The sequence below is a fragment of the Podarcis melisellensis genome (assembly GCF_964234715.1).
Source record: "Podarcis melisellensis genome assembly, chromosome: 16".
Taxonomy (NCBI): domain Eukaryota; kingdom Metazoa; phylum Chordata; class Lepidosauria; order Squamata; family Lacertidae; genus Podarcis; species Podarcis melisellensis.
In genome coordinates this window covers 14,047,970-14,070,674 of record NC_138533.1, presented here as the reverse complement: position 1 = coordinate 14,070,674, position 22,705 = coordinate 14,047,970, and the positions used below count along the sequence as shown (strand labels likewise).

General features: G+C 48.1%; 2 protein-coding genes across 6 annotated transcripts in view; both read right to left on the bottom strand.

Annotated features, from left to right (window-relative positions):
• Positions 1-17,033, bottom strand: part of BRMS1 (BRMS1 transcriptional repressor and anoikis regulator) — an 18,278-nt gene extending 1,245 nt beyond the window's left edge. Inside the window, exons 1-10 of one of the 5 annotated variants that reach the window (XM_081892847.1) lie at positions 16,887-17,033; positions 13,653-13,785; positions 11,449-11,539; positions 9,261-9,388; positions 7,864-7,943; positions 5,592-5,688; positions 4,848-4,940; positions 4,142-4,206; positions 2,852-2,891; positions 1,142-1,280 (exon numbers count right to left, since the gene is read on the bottom strand). In XM_081892847.1, the coding sequence (XP_081748973.1) occupies positions 1,142-1,280; positions 2,852-2,891; positions 4,142-4,206; positions 4,848-4,940; positions 5,592-5,688; positions 7,864-7,943; positions 9,261-9,388; positions 11,449-11,539; positions 13,653-13,779 (860 nt within the window). In that variant the 5' untranslated portion in view covers positions 13,780-13,785; positions 16,887-17,033. Of the gene's footprint in view, positions 1-1,141; positions 1,281-2,851; positions 2,892-4,141; positions 4,207-4,847; positions 4,941-5,591; positions 5,689-7,863; positions 7,944-9,260; positions 9,389-11,448; positions 11,540-13,652; positions 13,823-16,378; positions 16,519-16,588; positions 16,778-16,886 lie in introns of those variants that run through there. The other 4 variants (XM_081892848.1, XM_081892846.1, XM_081892845.1 and 1 more) reach the window with 4 other exon arrangements.
• A 1,821-nt stretch (positions 17,034-18,854) lies between these two features.
• B4GAT1 (beta-1,4-glucuronyltransferase 1) lies at positions 18,855-22,347 on the bottom strand. Its single transcript, XM_081891741.1, has 2 exons — positions 21,145-22,347; positions 18,855-20,202 (listed from the first exon to the last, which is right to left on the bottom strand). The coding sequence occupies exons 1-2, from the start codon at positions 22,204-22,206 to the stop codon at positions 20,011-20,013; spliced, it is 1,254 nt and encodes a 417-aa protein (XP_081747867.1). The 5' UTR covers positions 22,207-22,347; the 3' UTR covers positions 18,855-20,010.
• Between the last annotated feature and the right edge of the window lie 358 nt (positions 22,348-22,705).

The following is a 22,705-nucleotide window of genomic DNA, read 5'->3' as shown; positions in this document are numbered from 1 at the left end:
CTACTGATGTTTATTTATTTAAAAGCATTAATAGAAAGTGTGGTTGTTGTTTTTTTAAAAAAGAAGATTCTAAGTGTTGTGAAACATTTAAAAAACCATCAAAACACCAAAAATGCAACATGAAAACAGCAAACCATTTGTATAAAGGCCTATAAAACAAGAATACAGACAAATGAAGACAGGCCTGAGCAACAATTATAGGTCTTTATAATAACACTAGTAATACATATTTGCAATTAACAATGCTGCTTTTAAGGAAATGCAAATAGCAGCTTGGGGCAAGGGAGACTGGTTTTGGGGTCAGAGCAGGCATGGAAGGGGAATTTAACCCTTTCCTCCCCTACTGCTGTGTCCTGAGAAAAATATCCAAAGATTGTATATCTGAGGGCAGATATACTGTCGTCACTGATCTTTAAACTTGGAATACCATGTACAGTTTCTAGCTGCCCTGTCTCAAAAAAACAATATTACAGAGCTGCAGAAAAGGGCAACAAAAACGATCAGGAGATTAGAGGAATTTCCAAGAAATATTACAACACTGGGCGCTTTTTAGCTTAGAAAGAAACATATATAACTATGCGTATTTAGGGAAAGAGGACAGAGAGAGGTTTCTCTCTTTATTTCTCTCCCTCTCTCATATAACATTTGAACCCAGGGACAACAAAAGAAGCTGAATGCCAGAATATTCAGGACAGAAAAAAGAGTACTTCTTGACACAGTGTATAGCTGAACTATGGAAACTTCTACCCACAAAATGTAATGACAGTCACCAACTTGTATGGCTCCAAAAACGATTGGACAAATCTATGAAGGATCAGACTATTCATGGCTGCTAAGGATGGCTCTCTATATGTTTTTTTTTGTGTGTATTACAGATATATCAAACCTTCTTTTATCAGACAGTTTGCCCCTGAAAACAAGCTGCTGGGGATCTCAGGTTTGGGAGAGTTCCTATGGGCATCAAGACTGGACACTGTGAAAACACAGTGCTAGGCTAGATGGGCTCTTCTCATCTTTTATCTGACTGGCTGCACAAATGCACAAGGTAACTATCCTCAGCCGCAAGCTCAGGCCAGGATCTGGGGCGTCCTCCTGGCTGCACCCACCACACCACCTGCCCCTCCTCTTTTTCACCACTCACTGGACAGGTGCCTCGTCCCCAACTTGCAAGGAGATGCTCTGCCCTTTGACGTAGGCCTCGCCTTCGTAGTGGAGCTGGCCATCTTCACAGTGAGCAGAGAACAGGGCAGGGGACGGCAGTTTCTCGGCCTTCACTGGGCCTGGGGGAAGGAAAGATATGGTGGGATGGGGAAGTGGAAAAATCAGGGCCAATATGTTCTAAGCAACATTCTTATTCTCTCTGGGGTTCCCCCCCCCAATGAATGTCTTTTTTTCGGGTGTGGGGAACCTCTGACTCCCCTAGATGTTGCTGAATTGCCACTTCCATCATCGCTGTCTGTGCCTGCAGGGGCTGATGGGACTTGTAGTTCAGCAACCTCTGGAAGATCGAAGGTTCCCCACATGGGTTGTTGTATCTGAAGGGGCACCTCTCCCTATACTAACCTGTCTGTGCCCTTCGGTCTGGGGTGGGGAAGCCCATCTCGACGTCCTACCACCAGGGAGGACATTGTGCCTTCTCTGTGAAGGTGCCCTGACCAGGCACCAACTTTAATCGCATTCTAGCACCAGAATAAGATCAACGTGTTGGACAATTATGAATGGTTTCTCACTGTGGTAATGTGTATACAATGATTATGATTGGGATCTAACTGCTGATGATCTGTTCTGGCTGTTCATTCTGTTATAACTTTATTTCTTTTATTGTGTTTCATTGTTGGGGTTCATCTTTAATTCTGTGGTTACCTGCCTTGGGATTCATATAAGGGACAGATATAATTGAAGTGCTTTGTGTTTTTAAAAAGTATTGAAAGGATGCTATATTTTTAAAAACACCAAGGACGGAAGTTTTTTAATTGGCTGATTATGTTGTTTGTTAATTTCCTCCAATCAATTTTATGGCACACGTTTGTCACTTTTAAAAAAATGCACTGTAAACTTATGCCCAGGCATAAATATAGTGAAAGGAAGTGTATGAATGCCTTAAATAAAATAGATAATGAAAAATAATCAGAACAGAGGAAACAGAGAGGAAAACCCAGATAGCATCTGCAGTTTAAACTCAGGGGTGAAGTTGATTGTGCATTCTACTCATTCTGCAGATTTTGTGCATGCACACATCCACTCAATTATGACAGCCATGATCCAATATGCAAATTAGCCTATCTTCATGTTCCATCATTTATTCTCCCCTTCCAAACCGTATTTCCAAATAATTGGGCATTTATGCAGAAAGGAACAGAGAGAGGGCAGCTGGGAAGGACTGAAAGAGCAGAGCAGTCAGGTTGCAGAAGACAACAGATGGGGTAGGGGGCGGGAAGTTGTGCAAGGCCCCAATTCCGTATCCCATCTACATCGAAACATGGCTTCTAAGCTGTCACCAGACAGTGCTCACTTGTTTTTAAAAATATAATCTTTGCGGCCATAAGGGCTAGAAACCTGATTTAAAAACAAAACAAAACCCAAGAGTCTAAGGAGCACCAGATTCCATGAAAAGACATGCACCCAACACACACAAACACAGGGGGTGAGGGGGGGGTGTCCTGGCCCTGTAACCCTCTCCAATGGACCAAGCAGACAGAGGCTGCCTGCCTTTGAATCACTGCTCAGTTGGGCTTCTGTATCCTCCCAGACATTCAGGCACAATCAGTACTTTATTGAAAGGCAGGGGAAAGATCCAGGACCACACCCCCTCCTCCTTGCAATGGAGAGAGAGAAAAAACAGGGCTCTTGCCTTCTAGTTTCCTCTTCGGCGAGGACACAGCCGCTTTAGCCTGGGAAGAAAGAGATGAGTGTAAGAGGAAGTCACACTCCCAGAGGCCCCTTGCTGAAGAAGTCCCTTGTCTAGTCGGCTGGGTAAAGCCTGCAGACCTCCAAGGGAGAGGCTCATCCCAAGTTAGAGAAAGGGAACGAGGAGGCCCCCCAATACCCTAACTCCTCTTCTGCAGCACTATGAAGTCCCAAAGGGACTATACACCCTTGATCAGAAACACAGGAAGCTCTCTTCCACCAAGTCAGGTCTTTGATCCATGTCAGCTGGGGAACCAGTGAACCTCCAAATGTTGCTGGGACTCCAATTCCCATCAGCCCCTGCCAGCATGGCCAACAGTCAGGGATGATGGGAGTTTGGTTCTCCATCCCTGGTCTACAAGGACTTTCCATGGACTCAGACGTGGGTCTTCCAAGCCCTACCTGGACATTCTATAAGCAATGCAAATCTTCTAGGTAAAGAACCCCTGGATGGTTAAGTGCAGTCAAAGGCAACTATGGGGTTGCAACACTCAACTCGCTTTTCAGGCCAAGGGAGCTAATGTTTGTCCACAGACAGCTTTCTGGGTCACGTGACTAAACAGCATGACTAAACCGCTTCTGGTGCAACGGGACACTGTGATGTGTGCCAGAGTGCATGGAATAGGTGTTTACCCTTCCGTTGCAGCAGTACCTATTTATCTACTTGCGCTGGTATGCTTTTGAACTGCTAGGTTGGCAGGAGCTGGGATAGAGCAACGGGAGCTTACCCTGTTGCGGGGATTAAAACTGCTGACCTTCCGATTGGCAAGCCCAAGAGGCTCAGTGGTTTAGACCACAGCGCCACCTCTATCACTGAGCTATGGTCATTCCCTTCAAAATAAAGACTCTAGTCCCTCGTTGTTCTGGATAAACGGCTGATTCAAACAGGAATGGAGGAAGCTACTTTATACTGAGTCAAAAAATTGGTCCATCTAGCTCTGTATTTTCTACACCAGTGTTTCCCAAACTTGGGTCTCCAGCTGTTTTTGGACTACCGTTTCCATCATCCCTGACCACTGGTCCTGCTAGCTGGGGATGATGGGAATTGTAGTCCAAAAACAGCTGGAGACCCAAGTTTGGGAAACCCTGCATTAGTGTGACCAGCATGAAAACCAAGGGCGAGTGCTCCAGGCTTCCCCTCTTCTGCTCCCAGTCTCAGAGACACTTCGGAGCCCTCATTCTCCCCCTCCATTCCTGCATTCCAAACAAAGAAGCCCGTTTCTCTCGCCCTTACCTTTTTGATGGCTGTCCAGTCCTCCATGATATCCATTTCACGCAGCATGTAGACGATGTACGGGCGTGGGAAAGACGAGCTAAGGGAGAGGTGCCTGCACCCCAGCAACTGTGATAAAAAATAAAACTTGGATTCTAATGTCCATCAAATCATCTAACTGAGGGAAGAACTTGGTGTGCCTGGCCCTGGATGCTGTCTCCAGCTCTGCTCCTGGATCTGAATGAAGACTGGTCTTAAAGGCAGAAAAAACTGCTCCTGGCATCAGCTACCACGTGAAGAACTTGTGCTTGAGCTTGGCTTTTACCTCCTCCCTCCTCCCTCCTTTAACCTTGTGTGCCATGTCTTTTTAGACTGTGAGCCTGAGGTCAGGGACCACAGAATTGGAAGGAGCCCAAAGGGTCATCTCGTCCAATGTGAGAATCACAGCTAAAGAATCTTAGAAATGATATTTTTAAAGCAGCTCTTGAGACAGCCTGTTTGGGTAAAGGGCAGGGAATAAATGCTGCCAATTAAACGCTACTCATCCCCACTCACCCGTTTTCCTGAAATAATTTTGGGCAAGTGCTTAACCCGCTTCCCAACACAAACACTGCATTAGAAGCTGCCCAAAGCCGCTCTGCTGAGCTGCTTCTCTTTGCCATATGCTGGGCACCACAGCCTCCTCTAGGGCAGAGCCATCGGGGTGTGGGGTGCACAGAAAGGATATCGGACACCAGTGGTGCTTTCTTCCTCTTGCCAGGCCGGAGTGGGTCCCATTCCTTTGAGCTGTGCTTCGGTCGAAGTTTGTCATCCCACCATTCTAGGGGACGGGGAGAGAGAGAGAGAGAAAGAGAGAGAGAGAGAAAGAGAAATAAGCCCAAAGGGGAACCTCAGCATTGAGGGCCATTGATGCTCCACCGACCCAAATGGGTTCAATGCTGGGTCGGCATGGGGTGGGCGAGTAACAGGCATTTATCGGAAGACGATTTGCAGCACCCTCACCAAACTACGGTTCCCAGGATGGGTGAATGGAGCAGCTTCAGGAAGTGTCAGGGGCCACATAAAATATGGTCAGGGGCCAAATCCAGGGCTGCAGGTTTCTCCATCTGTAGGTCAAGGCAGCCTTGGTTTTTTTTAATAAAAAAAGGCTTTGTGCACCATTGTAAATTCTGCTGAGTTACCCACAATGACGACATCTCACAACCCAGGAAGTCAGCACATTGCTGAAAGCAGAACTTGGCAACTTCCTCCTCCAGGCTAGATGACACCTTTGAAATGCATTTTTAAAAACCAGCTTTTGGGGGGGCCTGGCAGCAGCTCTCTCTGAGGGTTTAGCCATCACCTGCGGTCCAATTCTTTCCATCAGGGGATTGAACCTGGGACCTTCTGCAAGCAAAGCAGGTGGTCTGCCACTGAGCTATGGGCCCCTCCCCATAGAAGGGACAGCGTCTGCTTGCTCCTCCGGACTGACCTGAAGTGAGGCCCACACTGTGCCTGTCGTCCTCCAAGCACTGGATCCGTTCCAAGAGGCGTTCCTGAAGGGTGTCAAACAGCAGCAGCTTCTCACTCTGGTTGGGCAGAAGGGCAACATCAGGTCAGGTTAAGCCAATGTGGTGCCCCCACGCTGCAGTAGTCCTTGGACTACAACTCCCATCAACCCTAGTCAGCATGGTCAATCGCCAGGGGTGGTGGAAGTTGCAGTGCAAAAACATATGGAAGGCATCGTGTCAATTCAGTATGATTAGAATGATTTTATTACAGTTGTGCCTCGGAGGTCGAACGCCTTGCAAGACAAACGTTTTGGCTCCCGAATGCCGCAAACCCAGAAGTGAGTATTCCAGTTTGCGAACGTTCTTTGGAACCCGAATGTCCGTCATGGCTGTTCCTGCAGCCAATCGGAAGCCACGCCTTGGTTCCGGAATGTTTTGGAAGTAGAGCGGACTTCTGGAACAGATTCCATTCAACTTCCGAGGTATGACTGTATTTATATGCCACTCATCTGGATGGGTTGTCCCAGCCGCTCTAGGTGGCTTCCGACAAAGTATTAAAACCCTCAAACATTAAAAACTTCCCTATACAGGGCTGCCTTCAGATGCCTTCTAAAAGTCAGACAGATGTTTATTTCCTTGACATCTGATGGGAGGGCGTTCCACAGGGTGGTATGGATTAAGTGCATCTCCCCCTTCTTCTTTCTTCCCATCCAGTTGGGGATTGCTATTGATTCTACACGACAACTAAAACTAATATTCAAGCTTTCTTGGCATGAGCCCAACTGGGTTTCTCCCCACATCACAATAATTTCTGCTCGCTGTCTCACAAGGCACCCAGCTGTTCCATTCAATGCCAAGGCAAATTTGCACCTGGTTTTATGCTCTCAGAAAAAGCGTGGTCTCCTTTCGATTTATTCATATTTCTCTCCTGCCTTTCCTCCAAAGACCTCAAGGTGGTCTCTGTAATACTCCTTCACCAATTTCATCCACACGACAGCCCAGTGAGGCAGGCTAATGCGAGCACGAAGGACCAGCCCAAGCTCACCCAGTGAGTTTAATGGCCACACAGAGATGCCAGGAAGGCCTGGGCCAAAACGTTCCCCACCCCTGGGCCTAGGAGTTCACGTGGTGGATCAATGGCATATCTGTGAAAACGCTGATCGAGGCTGTGTTTGCAAAAAAGAGAACTGGAAACTAGACTAGTTCCCCGTCTGCTCGTCTTCAGCTAATTAAAGGCAGGGACCTTTTTTCCACGACAACCTCCAATCAGTTCTGTAAAGCTGCTGGTCAGCAGAAAGCACCGCTCAGGCTTCTTGCTGAGGAACCCGGTTGTTTGTTGCTAATTATTGTTTGTCGAGTGCACCGTGTGGTCCTGCAAGCTCCCACATGCAATTCTCGTATGCAAGCTGAAACCCGACTCTGGAATTCCAAGCTGGGATACGCAAAGAAGTAGGAAACAGGGCACACTCAGCAATGTCATGTTTGTGAATAGAGCCCATGGGGCAGCCCTCCAGATGTTGCTGGATTGCAGCCCCCATTGTCTCTAACCATTGGACATGCTGGCTAGGACTGCTGGAGTCAATCAACATCTGGAAGGCCACCAGTTCCCTGTCCCTGGGGGAACGGAAGTCACATTCACGGCACATTTTGAACACATGGCTTTCCCCAAACAATCCCAGGAACTGCTGTTTGCCCCCTCAGAGCGACAAATCCCTTAACAAACTATAGTTCCCAGGATTAAAAGCATGGTGTGATATTATTTATCTGCTGCATTTATATCCCGCTTTTTCCTCCAAGGAGCTCAAGGTGGCATACATGGTTCTCCCCCCGCCCTCATTCAATCCCCACAACAACCCTGTGAGGTAGGGTGGGGCTGAGAGGCAGTGATTGACCCAAGGTCACCCGCTGAGTTTCATGGCCGAGTGGGGATTCGAACCCTGGTCTCTCAGGTCCTGGTGCGGCACTCTAACCACTACACCACACTGCCTCTCACATTAGCCCCATTAGAGCCTCTGCCCATATGCCTGTTAGAGTAATAACAGAGGAAGCTGCCGTATATGGAGTCAGTCCATTGGCTCATGTAGCTCAGTATTGTCTACACTGACTGGCAGCAGCTCCTCCACCCTGCGTAGGAGATTTTTGCATTCTGCCTTCTTGCCCAAGAAGTTTGTGATGAGGCTGCTTTTCCGGCCCTTGCCAGGATTTGAAAGCTGCAATGAAGGGAGGGAGATGGGACCAAGTGAGACTTCTCACCTCCAGGTGCTGCTGTGCTCCCTGCAGCTCGCAACGATGCTTGTGGTGGATCACCTCCAGGCAGAAACCTCGGTAGATCCCTGCAGAAAGGCCAAACGTTGAAGCACTGTTCATAAAACCAGGATGGTAGAGTTGGAAGGGACCCTGAGGGTCATCTAGCCCAACCCCTTGCAATGCAGGAATCACAGATGAAGAATCCCTGACATGTGGACATTTGACCTCTGTTTTGAAACCTCCAAGGAAGGGGAATCTACCGCCTCCCGAGAGTGTCTGCCATACGGTCTAATGGCTCTTACTGCTCTCCGTCCTCAGAAGCTCACCTGGGGCTCAGCCCCACCACCACTTCCTTTCAGTGCCAAAGACCAGCCACAGAAGAGAGTGCCTCTGAGCACCTACAAAGTGTGTCTGCCTCTTTTGCAGCACAGCCCATCCCTGCATTTAGGCAGGCATGGCTTCCAGGGAGACACAAGCCCCTTGCAGTCTAGTTCTCATTTGTTTTCATTGATCTATCAGGTGGGGTTTTTTTAACCATAATATTTCCAGACTGGTTGCAACAACACAACGTACCTTTAGAAAAACAGATAAAACCCTCTGAATTGCAAAACAAGCAAAACTTTCCCAAATGGAACATTACAGTAGAACTGAGACAAAAGAGGCGAGTCCCACGATACAAAATACCTTAAGCATCATGGGCAAGTATAATGAAGTTTGGAACTGCTTTATACAAAATACAGTTGGTTAAAAATGGTAATTGCTAACTGCTAACAATTGTTACAGTGATGTACTATACTTTTTCCTTTTCCTTTCTTCTTCACTTTTTAAAAACAGAACATGTCTAATAATGATTTTATTATTTATACCCTGCTCATCTGGCTGGGTTGCCCACTCACTATGTGGTTTGTTTGTTTGTTTGTTTGTTTAAAAATAAATATTTAAGCACCAAGGCCAAGATAAAGAGGCACGTCCACAGTATATGGTGAACACTGTACGAGGAAGATAACCCATGCACCTCTTTTAGAAATAAACCCCAGCCCTAACTCCAAATGCCACAACCTGGAAGCCATCTCTCCACCAAAGCTGTTATGATTGAAGAAGAAGAAGAAGAAGAAGAATTTGGATTTGATATCCCGCTTTATCACTACCTGAAGGAGTCTCAAAGCGGCTAACACTCTCCTTTCCCTTCCTCCCCCACAATAAACACTCTGTGAGGTGAGTGAGGCTGAGAGACTTCAGAGAAGCGTGACTAGCCCAAGGTCATCCAGCAGCTGCATGTGGAGGAGCGGGGAATCAAACCCAGTTCACCAGATTACGAATCCACCGCTCTTAACCACTACACCACACTGGCTCTTACACTCTGGCTGGCAAGAGTGGCCAGGGTGGGGGAGTTCCTTACTTACCAGCCACTTCAATCCGAATCTGCATGTGGTTCTGCAAGACCCCGAGCGGGTCAAGGTACTCTGACGCTTTCCCCGCCATCACGTCCTCCAGCTTTGCCTTCACCTGGCTCAGGCGCTCCTTGAACAGCCTGCGAGAGCGGCAGCAGCAGCAGACAGATTAATCAGAGTTGCCACAAGGGCTCAAGGTGGGTGGTGGAATCCCCCCCCCCCCATGGTATGTGGGGTGGCAGGGAAGGGTAAGTTAGTATGACCACACTAAGTTAAAATATGCGAGCACAGAAGTTGTATTGGAACTGGAAAATGTCAAGGTTAAGCATTTTTCAGAACAGCAAAAAACCTTGGGTGTGTAGAGCATACAGTATGCAGGTTTGAGGAATGGAATTATATGAACAGCGAAAGAAAGGAGAGGCAGATTGGAGCCACAAATTGGGGACACTATTGCCTAATGGACTCATAAATAATATAGACTGGGTGACTTAACTTGTTGTGGGTGGGGGGTGTTCCCCCACTTAAGGAAAAAAAAATGTCTACTTCTGCAAACCGTAGGGTTCCGCTGAGTAGGACAACATCCCCCTCTTGTTTCTCTGTACCCCCGTTTTGGCTACACAGCCAACATGCTCAGCACCCAAGTTCCCTATTAATGTATAATGAATATGTAAGGGTTTTGCTTTAAAACAGAAAATGGGCAGAGAGCCTTTGGCCCTGCAGATGCTGCAGGACTACAATGCCCATCATCTCTGATCTTTGTCCGTACTTGCTGGGGATAATGGGACATGGAGTCATCTGGAGAGCCAGGTTCCACATCTTTGCCCTAAAAGGCAGAGTGTGTGTGTGTGTGTGTAGATAGAAAATATAAGTGGGCCTAGGAAAAAAGAATTGTGAAGGGAATGAAAAAACGGACCCAGGGGTGATGCCAGCCCCTCAGAGTCAGCATCTGTTTGGGGGCGTATATGAGACAACAATCTCATGGCTTGCACATTCCTACTAAATAAGATTTTATCTGGTGACATTTATGAATACTTGATATATCTTGTATATGCAATAAAGAACCTTGTATCCCACCATGAAATATATTTCATTCTTTTTTAATCCTTATTTTTTTATCTTGTATTTTTCTTCTCCCTGCCTTCATGCCTATTTTTGCGATGTTTCTTGGTCTGTTGTTTTGTTTATTGTATTTCCACATCTTATTATTATTTTTTGGAAGGGAAGGAATTACAAAAAATATATATTGAGGCAAGGAAGTCAAACAACAGCAAAACCCAGTGCAGTGAGAACAATTAGTTCCTCTGAACATTTGGGAAGAGAACAGCAGATGGGGTAGTTCCCTGAGATGATCCAGGAACAGCCATCTGATGATGTTTTCGGCTGCCTGTCTGCTTGCTTCCTCCTCCTCCAAATTGTCTCTCAGAGGACAGTGGATGCTCACCACTAATAGCATCTGTTCCTCCTCCGCAAGTTTGTCTCATCCCCTTTTAAAACCTGAGGCAGTGAGTTCCACGAATTAATTTGCCTTTAAGCAGGGAGTAAAGATTTATTTCCTGCAGGCTGCTTTTTCTAAAGAAGCTCTGTGATCCTATTGTGGGGTTGAGCATCTGGGCCTTCAGATCTTTATATGCTGCTTTTCCAAACCTTAGCGCACAAAAAAGCAGGGCCTCATTTGCGCTAGTCTCAAATCAAAGTTGCATTTAACTCTTTGCGGATATCTGTAGGAAGCACATACATTTACACAGACTTTGCCAAGCATCCTAAATTTAGCACACCTTCAAATTTCCTTCTTTAAATCTAAGCAATAAAAGGGAAGTGCATGCTATTGAGTCATCACGAATTAAAAATAACTTATGCCATCCCAGCAAAAATGATCTCCAAGTAAAGCTTTGAATTTGGAATGCAATGTTTGAAGCACACTGACACTTGATTTTCCTAATCAAAAAATTCAGTTCATTTACTTTTGGCTACTGGAAGGACTCTTGAGATATTTATACAGTGTCTTTTTTTTTTTTTAAGTTTAAGGGAGTTATTGGGCAGCAGGCACAAGAAACCACAGTGAGCCAGAAACCTTAAGGAGGATGAGGCCCACCTTGCAGGGTTGGTTGAGAGGGTAACTGGGGGTGGGGAAGCACCTTGGAGGAAGGGTGGGCTTAAAATGTAATAAATAAGTACAGGGGAAAGAGATGGAAAAACTCACTTCTCTTTGACTTCAGAGAACTCCTTCTCTAAGTCTAACATCTCATCCAGGCACTCCGAGCGCCTCCGCTCATAATCTTCATCGTCCATCTCTGCAGGTAAAAGAGACAACGTGTCACCTGGCTCCTCTGAACAGGTCTTGCAGGGCAAGAAAATTCAACAATGCTCACTATCTGGGATCTCTTTCTGTTCAATGGACTTAAATTGGTGGGGAAGGACTGTAGGTCAGTGGAAGATCACCTGCCCTGCACACGGAAGGTTCCCACTCCAGCCTCCAGTAACTCCAGATAGGACTGGGAGAACCTGCCCCCCCGCCCCACTTGAAACCCTAGAGAGCTGCTAGACAGACCAATAGGTCTGACTGAGTAGTATGTTTCTATGTTCCTAAATCTAGAACAGCATCAGGGAAGAAAGGGTTGCAAGCTTTTCGAATTGCACAGAAGTTTCCCCTTTTGTTTTCCTACCACAGCGAGCAGAACAGTGGCGGGGGGACTTCAGGTCTGTGGATATCATTAGGCCCCACCAGGTCTCCCCCTTAGCTAAAACCGTTCTGGCCAAGCCATGCCCAACTGCCTTATACCTAAAACCATACCGATGGGAGGTGGGGAGCAGGTTTGCATTGAACCAAATGTGAGCCCACTCTGGAAGGCTTGCATACGCCATCTTGGTAGTCAAGATAACCCCAAAACTAATTGGGAGTTGTTGCAAGAACGAGCTCGCTTAAGTATATTCACTTGCTTTGATACATGCCAATTGGCTTGCTTTGATACTATTCTTATCTGTGGGCCTTGGGATGCTGGGCTCTGGGCCCAGAGAGGGGAGCTGTCTGTAAGCCCTGAGTAGTTGCCACCTATGCCCTCATGGGCCAGGTGGAGGTACTGGCCAAAGTGATGTATCTGACTTTGTGTATAACATATTAGCCTTTGCGGACCAGTCATGATTGCTTGCTGCTGTGGTGTTCATCCCGCATCTATCAAGGCAGCAGGGCTCTCTGCATGCTGAATTGTAAGTTTACACCTTTCTTTAATAAAGCACTAGAACTGGCCATGTGTTTTTGACATCCTTCTTTGGTATCCCTGCATCAGACCACTCCCAAGAGCCCTCTCTTGGGCAGGTGGATCAGAACAAGGTGTAGATCTGCAAAGCCCCATGCACAGTGCTGCTTCTCAAGCCTGGCCATCTACTGATCGTCATTGGCTTTTGCAAGCAACCACCACCCAATTGTCAGGGCTTGCAGTGTGTCCCGTGCAGCTGTTTGCAAGCCCCGACAATCAGCTGATAGCACTGCACCTTGCAAACCCCAATGATCAGCTGATCACCCACCCACCTACCTGTCAAACTTGTCCCACTGTGGGTGGGTGGTGTTCTCCACCCCTGCCTTAGAAAGACCACAGAGGTTAAGTCAGACAGTCAGAGCAATAGCTCTTCAATCTCTTCTCTCTCCTCTTCTTTTGCTTTCTCTCTCTTTTGGTCTCTCTTTTCCTTTCCCCCCTTCTGCCTTTGTTCTTTTTTAGATTAAGTAGCTGTTTTATTTTGGTGTATTATATAAAGATGCTTTGCAATGGGCAAGAATTTTTGTGTGGTTTTGAATAAGTATCAATATTTTTATTTATTTTTTAACAGTGTGTCAGAGCAACAGAAAGGAAAAAACTCAGTCCTCCTTACTACTGTTTCCAATTGCTGGTAAGTAAAGGGAAACCAAAAATTATTCTAGGGTTCAGATTTGTATCCACCTGTCAAAGTGACCTGTGGCAGGTAGGGAAGCTCAGAATCCAGCCCCTGGGTCAGATCCTGCTCCCTGTTGTTGAACTCTAGTTCCCATCATCCCTAGACAGCATGGCCAGCAGTCAGGATTTATGAGAAGTGGGAGCTCGACAACATCTGGAAGGCCACACGTTCCCCACGCCTGCTCTAACTGGAGATGCCCACTATGGTACCTGGGATCTTCGGTGTGCAAACCATCTGCTCTCCCTCTGTACCATGGGTGTTCCCATAAAAAAGGTAAGACAATAGTCTTTGTTGTTCTGAACAGCTCTGTCCTGTCTGCACTGACTTGCAGCAGTTCTCAAGGGTTTCAGGCAGAGAAGAGTCTTTCCCACTCCTACCTGCAAATGCCAGGGACCACACCTAGGACTTCCTGCATGGAAACTGCATGCTCTACCACTGAAAGAAGGAGTTGGGAGGCATTTTGCTCCTGCCAGCTACCTGAACTCTCCTCTTCTGATTCAGACTGGCTGCCGCTGCGCTCGTCCTCGCTCTCTTCTTCGCCGTTCATCTCTGTGGTCGAGTCTCCTTCCGCCTCCATCTCCTTGGGCAATGGCTGCACAGGCATTGCGCTCTGCAGAAACAAGAGGGCCCAGGCTAAGGAAAGGAGGCTAGGCAACAACCAAACAGCAGAAAGGTGACCACAGCACCAGGCCATCATCTTTACAATAGCAAATTATGATATACACGTATTCCAAAGGGGACCATGCTAAGCACAGGAATGGATTACAAGCACAGCACTGAGTACTTTGAGTGTATCAGCGGGAAATGCGGCTTTGTGGTCCTTAAGGTTGCAAAGGAGGGCTGGCAGGTACATGGCCGGTACAAGGTTGTTTTCTGCTGCTCCAGAGAAGCAGACACGGAGCAATGGATCCAAACTACAAGAAAGAAGATTCCACCTAAACATTAGGAAGAACTTCCTGACAGTAAGAGCTGTTCAACAGTGGAATTTGCTGCCAAGGAGTGTGGTGGAGTCTCCTTCTTTGGAGGTCTTTAAGCAGAGGCTTGACAACCATATGTCAGGAGTGCTCTGATGGTGTTTCCTGCTTGGCAGGGGGTTGGACTTGATGGCCCTTGTGGTCTCTTCTAACTCTATGATTCTATGAATAACCAGTAAATTGTCGCCAGCAACTAAGCCAGCTTCTGAGCTGAAAGTCTGCCCAATTAATATACCAATTACATACCAAAATGGCTTCTCAGTGGACTGCAACTATAAAATCAATTATAACATCCATACATACACACAAGAACAATTCCATCAGAGCATCAAAACAGCCTTAATTAATATGTACTATTAAAAAGTCATTTAAAAAGCAGGACAAGTAGAACAGGTTTTTTGTAAGATCAGAAGTTTAGGGGAACACTTGCCTAAGCAGGTGTGTCTTCAGAAGCCAGTGGAAAGGCAATACTGATGGACCCTCTCAATTTCTTCCACATTACCCAACATAAAGAAACCTTTACATTTTCTCAAGAAGTATTGCTAATAAAAAGTTTGTATTTTCTTTTTTTTAAGCACACACAGGTTTAACCAAGCACTTCAGCCTATTGGATCCAGCATGGTTCTGCATATCAGTTGCTGGGAATCACAAGTGGGGAGGGGGTGCTGTTGTGGTTTCCCATGGGCCTCTGGCTGACCACCGGTGGGAACAGGATGCTGGACTAGGCGGGCCATTGGTTTGATCCAGCCACCTCTTCATATATTCTTAAAGATGGAGGGCTAGCTCCCCTCCTCTCTCAGCTCTTTATCTCATAAGAACACAAGAAGAGCACTGTCGGATGAGGCCAAAGGCTATTCTAGTCTAGTACTCTGTTCTCACAGAGGCCAACTAGATGCCCATTGTAAGAAGCCTGCAAGCAAGACCTAAGTGCAACAGCCCTCTCCCTACCTGTGATTCCCAGCAACTCGTATTCAAAGGCTAATTTTGCTGCTGAATGACAAATTAGGGGCAGCTATGAAGGCAGCCAGGAGTTCCGGCTTCTGTGTCTTTGCCCGTAACCAACTCCTCCTTTCTCAGCATCCAGAATCCTCAACCATCAGCACCTTGCTAACACACGGCTCCTTCAGAGGAGTTAAATCAGGCATAGGCAAACTCAGCCCTCCATATGTTTTGGGATTACAATTCCCATCATCCCTAGCTAACAAGACCAGTGGTCAGGGATGATGGGAACTGACGTCCGGAGGGCCGAGTTTGCCTATTCCCGATAAATGAAACGTGCAATCAGGGATTCCCTTCCTTAGGACAGGGGTGGGGAACTTTTGGCCCTCAGGACATTGCCAGACCCCAACTCCCATCAGCCCCAGGCAGCATGGCCAAAGGTCAGGGGTGATGGGAGTTTGAGTCCAGCAAATGTCTGAAGTGCCACAAGTTCCCCAGCTCTGCCTTGGGACCTCCCTCCCCTATACTGGGAACATAGAAAGCTACCTGCCTGACCCCAGGTCAAACTTTTTGGCCATCTAGCCAAGCCCTGTTGCCTTTGACCAGTGCTGGTTCCCATGAAAAGTGCTTTCCCCTTCACTGACTACCCTAGAGATGCTGAGGACTGAATCTGCATGCAGTGCCCACCATTTGCTCCAGGAACCCTCCTGGCACTTTTTAAAATAAGTGCTATGAGGGCCCCTGTGAGACGGGAAATAAGGGCTTCATTTAAACCAAGAATAGGAGACCAGATGCTGTTGGGTGCCAACTCCCATTAGTCCCAACCAGCAATGGGCAGTGGTCAGAGATGACAGGTGTTGGTAGTTGGAAGGGCAAATTCCCCAACCAGGCTTTAAAGGGGAAGAAAGAGGTGACTAGGGCTGCACTTCAAGCCTGGAAGTAAACCCCACTGAACTCCGTGGGGCTGAGGTCTGACTTAACATGCATAGGACTGTAGCCAAAATCAATGTCAGCCACTGCATGGTAGAGGACGGGAAAATCAGCACATCTATCTTTCCTAAGCAGTGACGACTGGATATGACTGGTTTGTGGGGCGAGAGTGAGAGAGAGGAAGGAAGGGGAGCTGCATCTCTTAAATGTCTGCCTCTTCAGACAGCTTTTCACAACTTATTCCTCCTCCCAGGGCCCTTTATCCCTCCATCTTGTGTGCAGTTCACCGCCCAGCTAGAGGTCACTGGTAGTTATTTTAAGGTAGGTTTTGGAAGGGTTGTGCGTGTGTCTCTTTCTCACGGTTCTCTTAGGAAATCCGGAGACGATCCTGCAAGCGCTGCTTCTTCCTCCTTTGCAGTGAAAGGCACCATTTGGCAAAGCAGACATACGAGCCCCGACATCACCACCCCCGCCATTTCTAATGGTCTTTCCCGCACCCCGATAGCATTTGCTTGGTAAGAACAATCCAACAGAAGGACTGGGGGGGCGCATAAATACAGCAAACCGTACCCCCATATTACAACAGACTCAAGCATGAGCCCGAATTGATGTCATTTAGGGGAGGATTGCCGAGCACTTCCAAGGAGAGGGCAAAGAGAAGCATTTTCTCCCCCTATGTCGCACATGTAACACTGAACTTAAGAGGGAGAAATCGGTCATATGCGAACACCCCCGCCCCCGGGTTGTAGTGTGCTGGCCCATGTATTCCCCCTTCTCTCAAAGCGGGGGAAACGCATAAGGCTGGAATGGGCGGGACCATCATTACCCACAAAAGGGGGGTAATAGGAAAGTCTGGACCCCTCATTACCTGGGGGAGGGGCTGAGGAAGGCACAAACCCCGCTCTGGCTTTCTTCAGCAATCGGAAGTCGTCCTCATTCGGCCCCGCCCACCAACACTAGCCAATCGCAGCGGCTGGCATTTTGTAAGTACCCTACGCTCGTTTATGGCGCTGCGTCGCGGTCGAGCTCTATGGTTTCGCGAAGCACTATGGGAATCCGGAAGCGGAAGAAAGGTTTATGCGTTGCCATAGTAACGAGATAATAAAGAAAAACGAAAGTAGCGAAGGGGAGTGAAAATGTGCTCTCTCTGTGTGCCTGCAAAGTGGTGTGGAAGTTTTCATAGCAAAATAAAACCATACAGTGAAAAAGTAATTAAAAAGAAAACGAACCGTCCTCCCAGGAAGAGCTCGTTTGCATGTATATATGCTTCTTTGAGTGCATCCTAAATATATGCTCACATTTACAATAGTTAGTACTGTGGCTAAGTTGAAATACAGAAGTAGGAAAAATAAGAGCTGGGGTGGGTGGTGAGCCAAGAGGCAAATTTTGGCTTGAAGCCTCACTACAAAATAAGGCTACAGAAAGGTGGTGGTTGCCATGCCAACCAGTACTGTTGTTGCCATGGAGACTGCCATTATCTTCCTACTGCCCACCCCCACACCCTCTGATGCTTAAAAAGAAGAAGAAAAGATTGGCATTTGTACCCCACGCTTTGACCAAGGAGCTGAAGGCATACCTGATTGTTTGGGGTTTTTTGTCGTCCTGCACTTCTGTTGTCACAAAAAACCCTGTGAAGTAGATTAGGCTCATCTATCGCCCTGGAAACTTTGGGGATGAGCAGATTTTCAAACCCAATTTGCCTAATTCTAGTGTGACATTCTAACCATCACACCATACAGGATTGTTACCTTCTTGTCAAACTTACTGGCTGAAAACTATTGGGTGTTTTGGGGGTGTTGTTTTTTTAAAAATAAAAAAAAGTTATAAACACTATGACAGCAATGTGATGTCATTGATTTGCTAATCAATGACATCACACCATGTCCTGTTGCTTACCGCCATTAAAGCACCCCTAAAAAAGCACACCCAATAAAGTAGGCTATAAACCTAAGCAACACATTCTGACATCCACATCTTGTTTTTTTATAATAGAAATAGATTATAACCAAGCATAATAATGACAGCACTGATGACACCAAGCATCTCTGAACACATGCCATAATGCATATAGGGCTGCCACAGCAAGATTTGGAGGCATGCAGATTTCTAATTATCACTGTCTCCACTGAAAAGAGGTCCATTTTTTTGTGCAGCTAACCGCATAGCAAGTTAGAAAAGAAATAAACAAGAGGTGTTATAATGTGGCCTTGAATGAATGTATCTTCCTCTAATCCTTACAGTGCTTAAAAAATATATTTATGTAGCCCAAATTAGAGATGGATCATCCAAATCTTATTATGGTGGGATTCAGTTTGGTACTATAGCACTTGAACTTAAATACTTTCTGCTATTTGATAATAATTTAGACAAATTATTACTATTAATTGCTCCAGATAAAAGTGAGAAAAGTGCTATTTAACAAATGTTGGAAGGCATGTGATAGTGGTTTGCTAGTACCAGAGCACCTGCGATGTTTGAGTGACATCCAGTCATAGCATTTGGTTGTGTAGTGCATGCATACCCTGTGCTTAATTTATAAAACAAAAGCTGCCAGGCTTCAAGCTTAAAAGTGAGGCTCTCTGATATGGGTGCTCAGTAATTAATGTTCATTTCAGTGAGGCTGGAGAGGACTTTGCAGTGAGTTGTGGATCTTCAGTGGAGAGGTGGGGGCAGTACTCTTTGGATTTCTCATTCCAAACTCCAAAATGCCCTGATCCACCTTTGAGGACAATCTTTCATTAAAATGTGTTTCTCCCCACACCTCCATCCTCCCCAATCAATTTCCAGAAATACATTCTGTTGGAATGCTTGTCACAAAGTTGATAGGGCTAAAGCGTTTTAAATCAAACGGGTTCGGTTTAATTCATTTACAGACTGTGATTGTTCAGGACAGCAATAAATTAAGCTCCTCCGCCCCGTCCCCAGGACAGACGTCAGTATATTTATTCCCATTATACAGAAAAGGAAATGGGGGTCACCAATCTGAGAAGCAACATTGGGTGCAGGGCCCAATAATCTTGGCTCACGGTTCTGTTTCTCTGCTCCAAATCACCATATCTCAATTCCCAGAGCTTAGAAATAAACCTCAGCCCTGATTCCACAGGCCTTTTACAGAAAATGCCAGTCAGTGAGAAATAGACTGGTGGGGAGAATCACATGTCTGTAAGCACTGGGAACAAGTGAAAAGAATAGGACTGCAGGACTGTCCACAGAATCCAGATTCAATGGTTGTTATCCCAAAGTTATTATCTCAGAATTTGTTTACTAAGAAAACAACCCACCATCTACAGGAATTAAAAAATGGCAGAGCGGGCTAGCTCTACTATTTTGGATAATCCCATAGGTCACTGTGTTTCTCTATGTAAAATTATGAACACCCGTCAAAGGCAACCTGCTAGTGTTTACACCAACGATGGTTGGACTACAACTCCTACCATCTCGGACTACTGGCCATGTTCCCTGAAGGCAGCTGAAGTCCAATAACACCTGGAGAGCCTCAGGTTCCCCATCCTTATCAGGTTCCCCATCATCGCTCACCCCAGAAGTGAACTAACTGGGAGGTGAGCCAATAAGACTTCCTAGTTTTTTGGCTGGGATTGGCAATTCACCTTCAACAATGTTGACCTTCTGAATCAACCCTTGAGATGTCTGTGAGATTGAGGCAAACCTCCATATTATTATTTTTAAACTACACACACACACAGAGCACTCAATGGGGGTATTCTCCTACCTGAAGGGGTCTCAGTGTATGTATGTATGTATGTCCATACACAAATTCCCCCCAAAATGAAGCACAAATACTTCTAGCAGCAACAAACACATTTGGAGCGAGCAGGTCAGCGAGTCACTAAGCCATTTCTCTCCCTCCAGTTGGCACAGGAGTGGTCCTTATCCTGAGTCAGACATTTCTGTTGTGACAGTGTGCAACACTATGCTCCCATCGCCGTCCAGCTAAGAGGCTCCGCTCTATTTCCACAAAGGTAGATGTGAGGTCAGCACCGTCGTGGTGAACTGGGGTATCTGGTCTTGAGCTCCTGCTTGAACTGCCGGAAGAGCAGCTTGTTGCGTTGATTCTCGGCATCCTTTTGTGCGTGGAACTCGCTTGCCACCTTGAAGCCCTTGTGGACCAGGAAGGCATTGCTCAGCACAGAGAAACGGTACCCAGCCACGTGGAGCTCGCAGGCCTGGCGGAAAAGGACAGTGTAAGGACAGCAGCCCACCACCAAAAACCTAGAACATGCAAGAATAACTGCACCTCAAAATACCTCTGGGTTATTTATAGTGATAGAAGCCCCTCATTTGACCTGTGAAGCTGTTCTGGGCAAGCTATGCCCACCCGACCTACACCTGATGGTCATATATGATGTTAGGTGTGGGACACTTTCCAAGGACAGAGACTCTGTCCCGACAACAACGCTCCAACAACCAGTGGTTATGCTGAGTAGGTGTTTTAGCCCAATGGGCACAGGTAAGATGTAAGGCAAGAATGGGGAATCTCAGGTCTGGGAGTCAAGCCTCCCTATCTGGTCCTCTGCCCAGGCTCTACCTCCTCCTTGGCCATCCCCTGCCCTGCTCACAACAGGCCACACCCCCACACCATCCTTGCTCCACCCGCTCCTTGTTGAGTGTTTCTGCTGGAATGTGTTCTTGAAGGCAAGATTCTTGCCCACCAGGATGGAGGGGAGAGAGGGGTGTGGCTGTAGAAACTAGCCTACCACACAAAGGTAAAATGTACACCTGTTGCTTCACCTGTTTTTGTCTCTGGTTCCACCCACTGCTGACCTATGGCCCCCAGATGGCTGACCAGAAGCAAATGTAGCCCTTGAGTTGGAAAAAAAAAATCCCTACCCCTGATATAAGGCTCCCCACCTCTTGGCTCAAATGCAGCTTTCCCACTACCTGGCTTGGCCTCTCCACCAACAAAGGCTGCATATGCACTATATACCTCCAAAGCACACTGAACACATGGCTTCCCCAAAATAATCTTGGGAACTGTGGTTTGTTAAGGGTGCTGAGAATGGTTAAGGGGTAAGCTACAGTTCCCAAGATGGTTTGCAGGGAAGCCACATGCCTTCAATGTAGGGTGTATATGCTGCCCCAAGTCATGACCCCCCATGATCAGCTACCTGGCTGATCCGGTTGAAGCCGTACTGCTTGAAGCGCTCATCGTAGGGGGGCACAGAACTAGCCCCGATGTAGAAGGGCTCCCAGGGGTCCCACCACTCCACCTCGTAGGCCACGCGCAGGGGGCCTCCCACGGGGAGATTCAGCCAGTGGGAGTAGTTGGTGGGCGCCTGGCACCGCGGGCACAGCTCCTCATAGAACGGCCGGATCTCGCCCACTTGGTACAGCTGCAGCAGCTCCGTCTTGGTGCCCGGGATCCGACGGGTGTGGCGGATCTCGAAAGCCGGCACAACGAAGACCCCCGGCGTTTCCTCGGCAGCAGTTCCGGGCAAAGCCAAGAAGTCCTCCCGCAGCCCCTCGCTGGGCACCATGTCCATGTCCACCGCCAGCATCCAGTGCCCGCCGACGGCTCCCCGAGCCACGTTGCGCAGCAGGTTGTTCGGGTACGAGGCGTTGGCGGCGTCCAGCGCGTAATTGCGCCGGCCCGCGGCTACCCGCGCCAGCTTGGCGAAGACATCCCCGCAGGCCTGCAGGCGGGCGAACTCGCCGCGGTCCGGCAGCTCCGGGAAAGAGGCCGCTTGGTCGGCGTGGCACACCAGGTGGAGGCGCACCAGCTGGCGGACGGGCGCGCACAGGGCGGCCAGCGCGTACACCAGCGCCGTGGCCAAGCGCACCTCGGCGGCGCCCGGCGCGAAGAGGGCCACCGACATGGGCCCCCGCCAGCGCTCGGCCAGGCGCTGCGCGTGGTGCAGGTTGCCCAGGCTGGTGTGCGTGACCAGCACCACGTCGGGGCTGCGCTCGCCCTCCCAGGATCCGCGCACCATGTCCCGATACACGCGGTACTGGCCGCTGGCGTCCAGGGCGCCGCCGCTGGCCAACACCTGCTTGAGGCGCTCCTTGTGGGCGTCGCGGGCCGTGGGGGCCCGTCGGCCCTGGAAGAGCTCGGCATAGCGGGAGCGCTGCTCCTGGCCGTGCAGCCCCGACAGCAGCGCCAGGTAGAGCAGCTGCAAGCCGGCCACCAGCGCCAGCGCCGCCACCAGCGCCTGGAAGCAGGAGCAGTGCATGGGCGGCAGCCTCAGCGACGGGCCCGCTCGCCTGCCCCTCCTCCTCGCCCGACCTCACCCGAGGCCAGCCTGGAGGGAGCGCACGGAGAAGCCAGGCCCCACGCCGTGCATCCTTCCCCAAGGCTGCTCAGGTTGCTTCCCAGGCGGGTGCCTGGCGGCTCTTGCAAACAGTTTCACGTCTGGGGGCGGAAGGAGCGAGCTCTCCTCGGCGCCCTCTGCTCCCTTGGAGGATGCATTGCAAAAACACGCGCAGGCTCCGGGCAGGTGCGACCCCCCCTCCTTTGCACTGCTCTCCCGCTTGTTTTGCAAAGCAAGGCAGATGCATCGTCCCCTCCTTCGCACACACCGCACTAAGACGTGCGTGCGTGCTTTTCAATTATTATTATTATTATTATTATTATTATTATTATTATTATTATCAACATCATCATCACCGTCATTTGCCATTTATTATTAGTACTGTTTTGCTTAAAAGGAAATGTGTGGGAATGCATGGAGA